Source organism: Solanum dulcamara, chromosome 1 (genome assembly GCF_947179165.1).
Source record: "Solanum dulcamara chromosome 1, daSolDulc1.2, whole genome shotgun sequence".
Taxonomy (NCBI): Eukaryota; Viridiplantae; Streptophyta; class Magnoliopsida; order Solanales; family Solanaceae; genus Solanum; species Solanum dulcamara.
The window spans coordinates 43,669,512-43,683,510 of record NC_077237.1 but is presented as its reverse complement, the minus strand read 5'-3'; the positions used below and the strand labels follow the sequence as shown (position 1 = coordinate 43,683,510).

The 13,999-nt window shown below is 37.2% G+C and overlaps 1 protein-coding gene across 2 annotated transcripts in view; it reads left to right on the top strand.

Annotated features, from left to right (window-relative positions):
- LOC129873187 (uncharacterized) overlaps positions 1 to 13,999 on the top strand; it is a 41,271-nt gene that overhangs the window by 14,135 nt on the left and 13,137 nt on the right. For both annotated transcript variants that reach the window (XM_055948582.1, XM_055949282.1), the window contains exons 5-12: positions 711 to 854; positions 1,015 to 1,119; positions 1,201 to 1,326; positions 2,210 to 2,410; positions 4,011 to 4,117; positions 4,203 to 4,365; positions 4,525 to 4,590; positions 13,784 to 13,877. In XM_055948582.1, the coding sequence (XP_055804557.1) occupies positions 711 to 854; positions 1,015 to 1,119; positions 1,201 to 1,326; positions 2,210 to 2,410; positions 4,011 to 4,117; positions 4,203 to 4,365; positions 4,525 to 4,590; positions 13,784 to 13,877 (1,006 nt within the window). The remainder of the gene's footprint in view (positions 1 to 710; positions 855 to 1,014; positions 1,120 to 1,200; positions 1,327 to 2,209; positions 2,411 to 4,010; positions 4,118 to 4,202; positions 4,366 to 4,524; positions 4,591 to 13,783; positions 13,878 to 13,999) is intronic.

Genomic DNA, 13,999 nt, shown 5'->3' with positions numbered 1-13,999 from the left:
CTCACTTCCTCTTCTTATTTTGTGTAGTTTGTTTAATTCATATTAAATTAAATATAAGCTCATTAAAACTACATATTACTCAGTTTTTAAAAAAATTGGTGCATCCATTCATAAAAAAATTCAATTACTTATATTGAGTAGTTTGATTTCAAAATTTTATGTGCACCCATTCGTCAGTTTTTTTTTTTGCTTATTCAATGCTTGAACACCCTTAGTGAAATTCCTGGCTACGCCACTGATTAGTAATGAACATACTTCTTTGATCCTAATGGTCCATTCTAGTAGATTGTTTAAACATTTGTGAGCAGGTATATTTCTTCTTGTTGTTTATCATGATAATACAGGAGCTTATTCCACATTATTCAAAAAAAAAATTAAAAAATTCCTGCTCTGTACATATTATTTCTATTGAACTAGAATCTGTTGAAAGTATGAAAAGCCTGTGACTTGGGTCACAACTCCACCACCCCAGGAGCAGTGTGCTTCCTGCTTTCAGCTCACAAATGTAGATCAATGGCGTTCTTTTGTTATAGTTTGCTTTTTCTTGATTAGTCTTCCCATAGAAAGCCATATTGGTTATGTGGCAAGAATCTACGGTGTCACACCTTCCACTTAGAGTTCTGTGTCCATGTTCTTTGCTGTTACCATGAAACATGTAAAGGTGGAAGATCATGTTCTATTTTCATCTTTGCTTCGAGTGGTGATTGCAGGCGCTGTCTGAGCTCCATGATCGAATTCCACCGTTCCCCAGGGACGTGGCCATGAAGATCATCGAGGAAGATTTGGGTTCTCCTATTACAACATATTTTAGCTACATCTCTGAAGAGCCTGTTGCTGCAGCTTCATTTGGTCAGGTGGCTTTTGTCTCTGTTTTAGAGATGGTTTTAATATTTTTCATTGGAGGATATTTCAGTATGCACCCTTTTACATAACATTTTGGATATGAAAAATGTCATTGATAGTACTTAATATCACAAAATTGTCTATTCATGGTATTGTCTTTACATGCTGTAGGTGTATAGAGGGAGTACTCTCGATGGTTCAAGCGTGGCTGTGAAAGTTCAGCGGCCAGATTTGCGCCATGTCGTAGTTCGGGATGTATATATTCTTCGTGTTGCGGTCCGTGTCCGACTTCCCTGTTCTGATTCTTTTTTCATGTAATCGTAGATTCAAGACTAACCTTGCAATTGATTGCTTCAGCTGGGACTCGTGCAGAAGATAGCAAAAAGGAAAAATGATCTTCGTCTCTATGCAGACGAGCTTGGAAAAGGGTTGGTTGGGGAGTTAGATTATACTTGTGAAGCTGAAAATGCCATGAAGTTTCAGGTATTTGGTTGGTTTTTGTACAACCTCCTCCTCCCTCCATAATGAGTGAAGACAACAAAGAAAATTGGAATTAAATGAAGAAAGGGAGCAGTCAGTTAGATAAAAAACAAAAGCATCTGTAGAAGTATAAATGAAGGTCCTATTAACATTTGCAGATGCTTTTGATAGTTTTAGAAGTTAACTTCAAACCATGATTGTAGTCCTTGTTGGTGCCTGCAAGATTTATTAGCTTTACATTATCTTCTTCACTGTTGGTTGATGCAATGTCTTCAAATTTAGGATGATACCTCAATTTTGCTTCTTTCAAATGTGGTGATTATTGTTGTAACAAACACAAGCCTATGTCTGGCATTGATCTGCCCCTTCTCATATAAATAGAAGCAGTTATTCATTTTGATGCTTTGACTGGATCACGAACTTAGATAATAACCGTGACCTTGCATTCCTTGTTATTGTTAAGTTGATTTTGAGTGCACATAGAAGTTGTACTTTATTTGAAGTGATTATACAACAAGCACTGGTCCAACCTAACTTGGTTGATTCACATGAAATTGTCTTCATCGGGTTTTAATGCTTTTCTTCGGCATCATATCTGAGCTCTTTTCTATATTTGTTTTTTCTTTTCTTTTTCAACGAGTAGCTGAAAATATGCTCTAGATATGAGACCCTTTTCTACATTTGTTTTTCTCTTTTTCAATGATAACAATAACAACATACCCAGTGTGATCCCACAAATGGGGTCTGGAGAGGGTGGGGTGTACTTAGACCTTACCCCTACCTTGTGAGAGTTAGAGAGGTTGTTTTCGTTAGTTTCTTTTTCAATGAGTTACTTAGAGTATGCTCTACTTATTTTCTCTTTCACCTTGTCAAACATCTACTGCAGGAAGTTCATTCTACATATTCTTTCATCCGTGTTCCAAATGTTTATCAAGGTCTAAGTGGAAAGAGAGTTTTGACTATGGAATGGCTCGTTGGTGAGAGTCCAACTGATTTGATGATGATGTCCACAGAGGATTCTGTTGTTCATCAATCAACACATGGAGAGGGGTGCCAAAGTGAAGCTAAACAACGTCTGCTTGATCTGGTGCATTTAGTTTTGTTTTTTATCATTCTTTACTTCACTATGAAAAATATATTATTTTAATCTTAATTGTGAAGCTACTAAGCATTTACTTAGGTGCATTCAAGCAACGTCTTATATACAGCAAAGCAACAACATACCCAGTATGACCACACATGGTAGGGTCTAGGGAGGGTGAGGTGTATGTATACCTTTTTTTAATGATAATCGTGATGTCCGGGCCAGCTTGCGCACACCTCAACTAATTCCATGGGATACTTGCCACCTTCCACCAGCAACATGTACCAAGTAACTCTATTCACCCAAGCTAGGACATGATGAAAGAAATCACTTAGTGTTTTTGTCTCTGCTGGATTTAGAACCAGAGATCTCATGGTTCTCATCTACTTCAGTGATCATTAGGCCACACCCTTGGATGCAGGTGTACGTAGACCTTACCCCTACTTTGTGGGGTAGAGACGCCGTTTCATATAGATCCTCGGCTAAAAAAAACTAGCATGACAAATGAAAAAGTAAAATTTGTGGTGCAAATACTGTAGAAAAGAAAAGTATTGACAATAAAAATCAGAAGGGTAACCAAAGTAAAAGAAACAACAGTAGTAATACAATATGAAGAATAATAATGATACTGACAAGGTGCTCTACGCTAGAACCATACTTATCCATAAGAAGAGAAAATCGCCCGGCTACCTTCTAACCTTCTATCCTAATCCTTGACCTTCATACTTTCCTTTCTAGGGCCATGTTCTCGGTGAGCTGAAGATAAATTATGTCATATCTAATCACCTCACCTTAATTCTTCCTCGGGTTGCCTCTACCTCTCCTTAGACCTATCACTGCCAACCTCTCACAACTCATTTGGGCATTTGTATTCCTATTTACATGTCCAAACCATCTCAGTCTTACTTCCTAAATCTTGTCAACCACTGAAGCCATTCCTACCTTACCTTGTATATCTTCGTTCATAATCCTATTTCTCCAAGTGTGTCCACACATTCACCTAAGCATCCTCATCTCCACTACACTCATCTCTTGTATATGTGAATTTTTAACTTGCCAACACTTTGCCCCAGACAACATAATTGGTCTAACAACCACTCTATCGAAATTACCTTCGAGTCTCAATGGTACCTTCTTATCACATAGTACACCGGATGCGAGCCTCCATTTTACCCACCCTACTCCAATACGATGTGTGACATGCTTGTTGATCTTCCCATTTCCTTGGATTATATAAATTGATAAATTTTTACAATATTTGAATAGTTGTGGAAATCAAAATTAATAAAGAGAAGGGAGTCAGTTCTTATAAAAGGAAAAAAAAGAGAAAAAACAAAATGATATCTCTTTGCTTGATGTATTATGGCAAAGAACAATCTGATTGAAAGAAATTCTCAGAAAACAATGTGATTAAAAGTTGGTTGCGCTATGTACCCAATATTAGCTTGATTTTCCTCTACCAATATGGAAAGAAAATGGAAAGCAGGCTTGAGTTGTTTTCTTGAAAGATTAGGAACTATCTTCTTCTGCAAGGCATGGTGTGAGATGTATCTATCTTATCTTTTTATGCTGATAGATTCTTCTCCATCAACTACTACTCTAGGTTAACAAAGGAGTACAGGCATCATTAATTCAACTCCTTGACACTGGGTTAGTACATGCTGATCCACACCCTGGAAATTTAAGATACACATCATCAGCACAAATAGGGTATCTTTACAGTTCCTGCTAAGATGATCAATTTTCTCTTTGACAAAAAGGAGTTAGAATCTTGTACTTATTGCTCTTGTTGTAGGTTTCTTGATTTTGGCTTGCTTTGTCGGGTGAAAAGGAAGCATCAGTATGCTATGCTTGCATCCATTGTGCATATTGTAAATGGTGATTGGGAGTCTCTTGTGCTCGATCTAACTGAAATGGACGTTGTTAAGCCAGGGACTAATTTACGCCTTGTCACCATGGTATTATCTACATATAGTATCACATCAATTTTTACTTTTCAATTATATGAAGGTGCATAAAAGTACCCTCTGCAAATTTTAAAGCCAACTGCTTTAAGCTCAAATGGATATCAGTTCTATAGATTTCTAACATCACCAACTTTTTGAAAAATTAACCAGGACTTGGAAGATGCGTTGGGGAAAGTTGAATTGAAGGGTGAAGTTTCTGATATCAAGTTTAGCCAGGTAAGAATTATAAATTTATGTGCAGTAGTACTTGTGTTGCTTTTTCATGCTACATGGATGGTCCCACTTCACAGAGCCTGGTTGGCTTGTATTATGAAAATAGTTTCTGATTATATAGAATAGTAATTATACATACTGTTCATTTTCTTTTGGAAGTAACAGCTCCAAAATTTTATCTTTTCATATGATAGCTGGACACTTGTTGTGATTAATGATACCAATTTGACCCAAAAAAAGAACTTAAATCAATCAGGTGAAATAATCCAAACTAAGCAAGCAAGAAAAGACTATATGGAACTGCAGTGGAAGAGAGGTGTTCTCTGTAAAGCTTGCGACAAACACATGCACATTAAAAACAGCATTTTTTTTATTTAATTAGAAGGGGCATCTCCCTCTGCAGCACATGTTGCCTGTGCCTGCAAAATTCTGAGGACTCCTGCCTTTTATTTCCGCTTTGTTCAGTTGCAGCAGATGTATGGAATATGTTCTTCTGTCTTTTTTGCATTCAGTGGGTTATGCCTTATAGCATCAGAGAAGCTACAGAAGTTGGGGACAGTCGAATGTAAGGAACACAATCAAAAAGCTTTCATAGACTGCTCCAGCTTGCATTGGTGTCTGTGAAACAAAAGAGAAAATAAGAGAGAACTCGGCTTGACTGTTCCCTCAAGCTATTGGGGTTTAAATAGCAAAGTTTACATGTCCTAAAAAGGAAAGGAAATCAATACTTAATTACAAAAGTAAATTAAGCTACCTACTACTATATTTATATATATATGCTAAAATATTCACAAGATTCTAAGAGTGTCTATGGCTAGAAAGGAATAGAAGATGCTTCAATGAAACTCTTCTCCCATTCATACTATGAAGTATAGATGTCTCACAAACATTTTTTGCTGGAGTGAACATCATAAAGTAAATAATTTTGATAAGTTTTTTTAACTTTGTTAGCTCTTGGAAGGCATATAGGATGATCACTATTCAGGAGCTACTTATTCTCTTTTCTATCCTTCTGCTTGTAATTTTCATCATCTATGGAATGCATGTTTAATGAAACTATAAGAACTAAACGAGAAAAATATTATTGAAATTGTGTATCTACATTATTACACTGAGCCTTATTTATAAACACTACATTACATTCCTTTTCCACATAGAATGCTATTTATAAATCCTATTCATATTCCTATTATAATACTCTCCCTCAAGCTGGTGCGTACAAGTCATATGTACCGAGCTTGTTACAGATGTAACTAATACGAGGACCAGTGAGGGATTTGTTGAAAATATTTGCAAGCTGATCACCTCGACTTCACAATTTTTGTAACAATATCTCCTGAGTATCTTTTCCTTTGACAAAGTGATAGTCAATCTCAATGTGTGTTGTCCTCATGAAATACCTGAGTTGATGCGAAGGGCCTCTTGATTATCACACACAAGTTCCACATGTCTGATTTCTCCAAATTTTAGTTCTCCGAAGTCTGACCAACTATTTAATCCAAACTAGCTCACAAGTTACTACAATCATTGCTCGATATTCTGCTTATACACTAGGTCGATCAACCACATTTTGTGCTTACTCTGCCAAGAAACCAAATTACCTCTTGTTAAAACACAATATCCGGATGTAGAACATCTATCACAAGGTGATTCTACCCAATCAGCGACTGTATATCCAATAATTTGCTCATGAACTTGATCCTCGAAGAGTAGTCCTTTACTTGGAGCTCATTTTAGTCTAAGCAAGATGCCAACAACTGCTTCTAGTCACACGGAGAATTCATAAACTGACTTACAACACTCACAAGAAAAGAAATGCAAGGTCTAGTCACTTTGAGCTAATTCAACTTACCAACCAACCACCAATATCTTCTAAGATCACTGAGTGGCTCCCCCTTGTCCCGACAGGAATTTAGCATTCAGATTCATAGGATTGTCAATGGGTCTATATCCCACCATTCCTGTCTCCTTAAGAATGTCTAAGGCATACTTACATTGCGAAATAACAATACATTATCCGAACTGATCAACCTCAGTACTTAGAAAATACTTCAGTCTGCCAAGGTCTTTAATTTGGAAATGTTGAAAGAGATGTTGCTTTAAATTAATGATACCATCGTGATCATTGCTGCTGATATCGATATCGTCAACAAAAACCACCAAATAAATTTATAGATTTGAAGCAGAATGTCAATAGAATACAAAGTCATCTACTTCCCTACGAGTCGAGCCAATCTCCTGAATTACAATGTTGAGCTTCCCAATCTAGGCTCAAAAAGATTGTTTCAGACCATAGAGCGACCAACACAATTGACATACAAGGCAACTAGACTCCCCGTGAACAACAAAATCAGGTGGTTGCTTCGTATAGACTTTTCCTCAAGGTCACTGTGCAGAAAACATTCTTAATGTCCAACTAATGAAGAGGCTAATGGTGAACAACAACCATAGATAAGAAAAGACGGGCATATGCTATTTTAGCCACAGGAGAGAAAGTATCACTTCAACCCAGCCTAAATATCCGAGTATAGCCTTTGGCATCAAGGCGAGCCTTAAGCTGATCAACTTGATCGTTCAAGCCAACTTTGACTGTATAAACCCAACCACAACCAACAGTAGATTTACTTGAATGAAGAAAAACAAGCTCCTAAATATAGATTTACTTGAATGAAGAGAAACAAGCTCCTAAGTACCACTCGCATGTAAAGCAGATATCTCGTCGATCATAATCTGCCTCAATCCTAGATGTGATAATGCTTCACCCGGAGACTTAGGGATGGAAATTGAGGACATTGTGGATGAAGATGTAGAAGTAATCATAGACTCCTTAAAAGTTTGTATAGGTTAACCTCATACATATTAGGATGATCAAAGATGAAATTAAGGTCGAGACTCAAATAATGTGATGTCGACCAACATATGGTACCGACAAAGATCAGGTGAGGAGAAACGATTACCCCTTTTGAACTTGAGAATAATCAAGGACACATTTGAGAGAACAAGGGGCTAATATATCTTTCTCGAGGCTAAGTTTTGATCAAACATATGCTCCCAAAGACACAAGGAAGAGAGTATAGAGATGACTCAGGAAACAATACAAAATAAGGAATTTGATTCTGAATGAAAGATGAGGGCATTCGATCAATTAAATAGAAAAATGTGAGGACTACATCGCCCCAAAAAGCAGCGGAACATGGGATTCAATTAGAAGAGTGCAAACAGTCTCAATGAGATGCCTATTTTTCCTTTCTGCTGCCCTTTCTATTGAGGGGTGTATGGACAAGACGTCTGATGAATTTTCTTAGTGAGTCATAAATTGCTGAAATTGGGAGGATTAGTATTCTATGGCATTATCACTACGAAAAGTACGAATAAAAACACCAAATTGATTTTGTATTTCAACACAAAAACTCTCGCATATAGAAATAACTCAAAATGATCTTTCACTAATAACTCAAAGTACGTCTTGAATAATCATCAATAAAACTAACAAAATAACAAAATCCTGATGTTGACTCCTCTAGGACGTCATATATCAAACTGAAAAAACAAACTCTGCAACACTCTAAGGCACTATGTGGAAAGGTAGGGGGGTGTTTCTCAAGCTGACATGATTCACAATGTAATGTGGATAGAGTGGACAAACTAGGTACCAACTTCTGTAGCTTGAATAAACTTGGATGTCCCAAACGCCTGAGAATTAGGTTTGGAGGATCTGTAACGGGGCATGTTGTGGAGGAATTAGGAGAGGTTAGATAGTAGAGACCTTGTAATTCATCCTCTGCGCCAATCATCTGTCCCGAACGGAAAACCTGCATAACAAAAGAATCATCAAGAAATGTTATAGCACAATTTGGGGCACACATTGAACGACTGGCAGATGCAAGGTTGAAAAGACATCTAGGGACATAAAGAACAAAGTTTAGCATGACATAAAATAAGGGATTAGCTTTTCCAACTCCTTTTGTTTTTGTTTGGATCATATTGGCTAAAGTAACTGGAGGAAGAGACTATGAATAAACAATATTTGACAAAAGTGATTTGTTACCAAAAATATTATCAGAAGTGTCTTAAGTCCACGACCCATGGTACAAGGGGACTAGACTGTCAAACACAAGCAAAGGAATTACGAGCAACAAAAGTATCGAGGTGACTAGTGAAGATGTCTGCTTTCTGACTTGATGCTGAAGAAACTCATTATTTTCTCCTTCGAATAAAGAAAACCCCTGATCACCTGAAGTGTCAGTCTGAGCAACATGAGCATTCTTGGGTGGTCGACCATGTAGAGAATAGCATGTGTCAAGATTGTGTCCAAGTCCATGATAATAACTACACTTAGGTCGAGCTCTTCCAAAGTGACCTCCTTATTGATTCTCTATAGACTGAGATGTTCGATATTCTGTTGTTTGAGTTGCAAGAACAGATGAGTAACGGTTGGTGATAAGACCAGTGTGTAAGTGGGAGGTGCGGCAAGGCAAAGTAAATGAGAGCATAGTTCATTAATTCTAGGAACTAGCCAAAATTTGATCACGCACTGAATCAAGGCCAGTAGGAAGTCCAGCGAGTGTAAGAACTAGGAGCAACGTCTGTCTTTTCTGCTGTTGTTTTTGAACGTTCATAGTGACTGATATCAACCTCTCAAATTCCTCCATGACTACCTATACCTATCCAAGTAAGTAGACATATCCAATTCTTGTTTCTTTAAGTTTTTCATTCAAGATATCACATTATAAAAACGAGATATGTCATTAGTGTATAAAGCGCACATCTTTTCTCAAACTGAATAATATGTCTGGAATGGACGAAACAAGGGCATCAACTTAAAATCAATAGATTTCCATAGGATACTACATAACTGAGTGTCAACCTTCTCCGACTGTGCTTTGGTCTTTCCAACTATCTCACTAGCCTTTTTTGTTAAGTTATATCTTGACCACCTTGACCCTTGGCACCATAACTCAACAGAGGAAGTCCAAAGTAAATAAATTTGATTTTCCATTAATGGTTCTAAAGTGATCATAGGGCTTGAATTTCCAATTCCCGTGTTTTTTGAATCAAAAGTATCAAAGCCATGAGACATAGCGAAATCTGACTTGAAAAGTGGCCTGGAATCTGAAATTGGAAAGGACAGTTGCCGGAAAAGTCAAAAGTGGAAATGAAAATAAAGCTGATGGTTGTAACTTCTTCAGCCAAGGTCCACAATAGAGAAACAGATCTGAAACAGTGAGAAATGCTTCCGGAAAAAGCGCAGATCTACCGGAAAGATGAACTGTTGCGCCGAATAAGGGTTACTGTGATCAGAATCTGAAAGAAATAATGGAGGGGTGAGCTTGGAATTCGTGGGTGACCTCACCAAAAAAAAAAATCAGCTCCAAAAGATCATGCATTGCCAACAAGACTTTCGAGCAGCGTCTGGAGACGCATGAGGAGGCTTCTGCCGGAGCGTTTTTCTGGGTTTTGCTCACCGGAGCTTCCTGATGGTAGTGTTGGTTTCCACACCACTCATCGGAAGAGAGTGAGAAATATTAGAGAAGAATATTATTGAATTGTCGTCTCTACATTATTACACAGAGACCCTATTTATAGACACTACCATACAATCCTTTACCAAGCAAGATACTATTTACTATTTCTATTTCTATTACTATTCCTATTCTAAGTAGGATTGTATATACCTATTCCTATTCTAACACTCCCCCATAAGCTAGTACATATAAGTTATATGTGCCTAGCTTGTTAGAAATGTAATTCATACGAGGGCCGATGAGGGGCTTGGTGAGATGTCTGCAAGTTGATCACTCTACTTTACAAAATTGACAGTCAATCTTAATGTGCTCAGTCTTTTCATGAAATATTGGATTTGATGCATAATGTCGATAAAACACGAGTGATAAATTCCTGAATTGCATTGTTGAACCTCTCAAACCAAGCTTGTTGACTTCCCAAACCGAGTTTGAAAAGACTATTTCAGACCATAAAGTGACTTACACAATCGACATATAAGGCTACCAAATTCCCCCTTAGCAACAAACTATGTGGTTTCTCCATGTAGACTTCTTCACAGTGCAATAGCCGTCGGGAAGTGCTTAAAATCTAGTATAAAATGTATGGATCGTCTTGGAATCAATAGACGAGTAGACATTAAACAAGAAAGTCACAGAAAAAATGTCAGAACATACTCATGAGTCGGAGTATTAGATTTGATGGCTAAAAGTGGTCACAATATGAGAAATAAATAGTCGGAATGATGGCACGACCCTATTGAAAAAGTGAATTATATGGGCAGGGTCGGATTGACAGCACGACCCTACTGAAAAAGAGAAATTATATGGGTAGGATCGGAATGATGGCACTACCCTACGCAAATCAGATTTGAGGAGTCACCGGAAAGAAGCATAGAACTACGCAAATCAATTCTGAGGAGTCATCGAAAAGACACAAAATGCTATGCAACTCAAATATGAGAAAGTAGTTCTAGAAAATCCACGGTACTACGCAAATTAAATATGAGAAGTAGTCCGAAGAGATGCACGGTGCTATAGAAATCAGATATGAGAAAGTAGTCACCAGAAAGATGCACGGTGCTACGCATATTTGAGAAAGTCGTCACCAAAAAGATGGCACAGTGCTACACAAATTAAATATGAAAAAGTAGTCGCCGAAAGATGGCATGGTGCTACACAAATTAGATATAAGAAAGTAGTCACCGGAAAGATGGCACGGTGCTACACAAACACTGATGGATATGGGGTTGACACAAAATAGCCCTAGAAAGTCATTGGAAATTGATGCACGGTGACCTGTCTGACTGAGTTTTCTTTCCCTAAATATGAGGTTCATGTATATATCATTAACCCTACTTTTGTTAACATAACCATTGGCCAGACGGGTGACATATGTGGGTAATAGTCGCTCACCTGCAGCGGAAGCTCTTTGATTCTCTACCAAGATCGTAGAGGCTCTGATACCATGTGAGAAATATTAGAGAAGAATATTATTCAATTGTTGTGTCTACATTATTACACAGAAACCCTATTTATAGACACTACCATACAATCCTTTACCAAGTAAGATACTATTTACTATATCTATTCCTATTCTAAGTAGGATTGTATATACCTATTCCTATTCTAATAGAGAGGAGGCACAAAACAAAGGCTAAACAGTCGCCGGAAAAGAGGCACAAAACAAAGGCTAAACAGTCGCCGGAAAAGAGGCACAAAACAAAGGCTAAACAGTCGCCGGAAAAGAGGCACAAAGACTATCTTTCTGTCCAGATGTTTTCTCACGATTACTCTAATACCATGTGAGAAATAAAGGAGAAAAAAATATTGTTGAAATAGTGTATCCACATTATTACACCAATTCATAGTTATAGACACTACATTACAATCATTTTCCTTGTAGGATACTATATACAAATCCTATTCATATTCCTAATCCAACCGAAATTACATCTCATCTGATAAAAAAGAAAATCCAAACCAAGCTGGTCAATATATAGCATTCAAAAAAAATATAGCATTTCCACCAACCATATGGTTTAGCATACAATAAGTGGTCAACTTAGTAGCCAAGAACATTTACTATTCCCTCAATTTAAATTGTAATGGTTCTTTGGTAAGTGGAGGCGGCCAACTTGCTACCACTTCAAATTTGATTGGTTCCGAGTGCACTTTGGGTTGGATTAGGTTCTTTGCAGAGTACAATACATTGGATATTAGACTATAATAGATGTCAATTGAATGACTTCAATATCTGCTTTAGAACCTGATGAACCTTTGATCCCAAAATATATTAGGCTTCCAAAAATAGCTCCGACTATTTAAATTGTGAAGTGGTTATTCCCATCATAGACAAAGACGTTAATTGATTTTTCCTATTTGTCTAAACTTTGATGGACAGAGCTACGGATACTTGTGTTGGTGGGAGGTAGCACATAATTGGTAGAATTGTCGAGGTGCATGCAAGCTGGCCCAAACACATTCGTTACTAAAATAAGTAATAAATATCAACTCACATTCTGCAAATTAATAATAAAAGATAAAGAAAATATAAATTAGTGATAGATAAACAAATTGGAGGATGGAAATATTTGAAAATGAAAAGAATATACAAAAAGAAATTACAAAGAATGGAGTAATAAAAATATATCCTTTTTTTTTGGTGGGGGGGTGGGGGTGGGTGGGGGATATCAGAAAATGAAGATAGTGCAAAAATGAGTAAAAACAATTGTAGGGAACGTCTAGAAAAATAACTACACTCAAGATGAGGTTGCATCAGAATGCCAATACTAGTTGTGGGGGGCGCGGGGGGAATATAGTTTTAAAATAAAATAAAAAATCCACGACGGTGGTTCCGAAGGAAATTGGTGCAACAAGAGGTTAGATTGGGCAGGTCTAGAGAAAAAAAGAAGAAGATAAAGCAATAAAACATCAAAAATTGCCACGGCAGTGTTTGAGAAGGTACAACAGGAGGTAGGGCAGGTCTAGAAAAATAACCACACTGAAGATGAGGTTGCATCAGAGTACTATATTTTGTTACCATGAGATATTCTTGCCGCCATAGATCATTATGGAATTAATACTTCACTGCTGATAAGGATGGTAGAGGCAGTGATAAGTGGACGAGAGTTATTGTTGGTATGCTAGAGAAAGGAATAAGGAAAAAAAATAGAGAAGGATTGTCCCTTCTTTCTTCATATGTGAGGAGAGAATATGCCACGTAATATCTAATATGACAATCCCTTGATGCTAATGCCTTCCTCCTCCTTGGATTAGCAGCAATTACCTTATTCTATCCATTACCAGAGTGCTTAAAAATCATAACAAGTATTGGATAACTATTTTCTAACATTACTTAGAGCCATTATTGGCCATACCCGCTTCTGTACTGAAATGTTTTTCTAGCTGGTGAATTCGAAAGCTCATCCTCTATCATATCAGTCTGGAATTTTTTTGTTTATAAATGCTTAGTCACTACTCAGATGCTGCTGTTGGTATGCTCTATAAGATCATTGGTATACGGTAATGTCATTTGTTCCTTCCTGAATTCTCAGAGCATTTCAATTGATTTCAGCACAGGTTTAATATTGTCTATAACGTAAAATATTGTTATAAGAGTGAAACACCATGAATATCTCTGCTTTTTACCATCATATTGTTATATGGCTAATTATTATGATGTGTGTTTGCAGGTTTTGAGTAAAATAGTGTCTGTAGCATTCAAGTATCATTTCCGCATGCCACCATACTTCACCCTTATGCTTCGTTCTCTTGCCTCATTAGAAGGTAGATAAGCATATGCCCAACTCTTATGTCTTAACAACTACCTTTTTTTAAAATCAAGGGTAAGAATTTTTTAGAATCAAAACAGCACAAATGTTGTGTTGCTGAAAGAGGTTTACCATTCA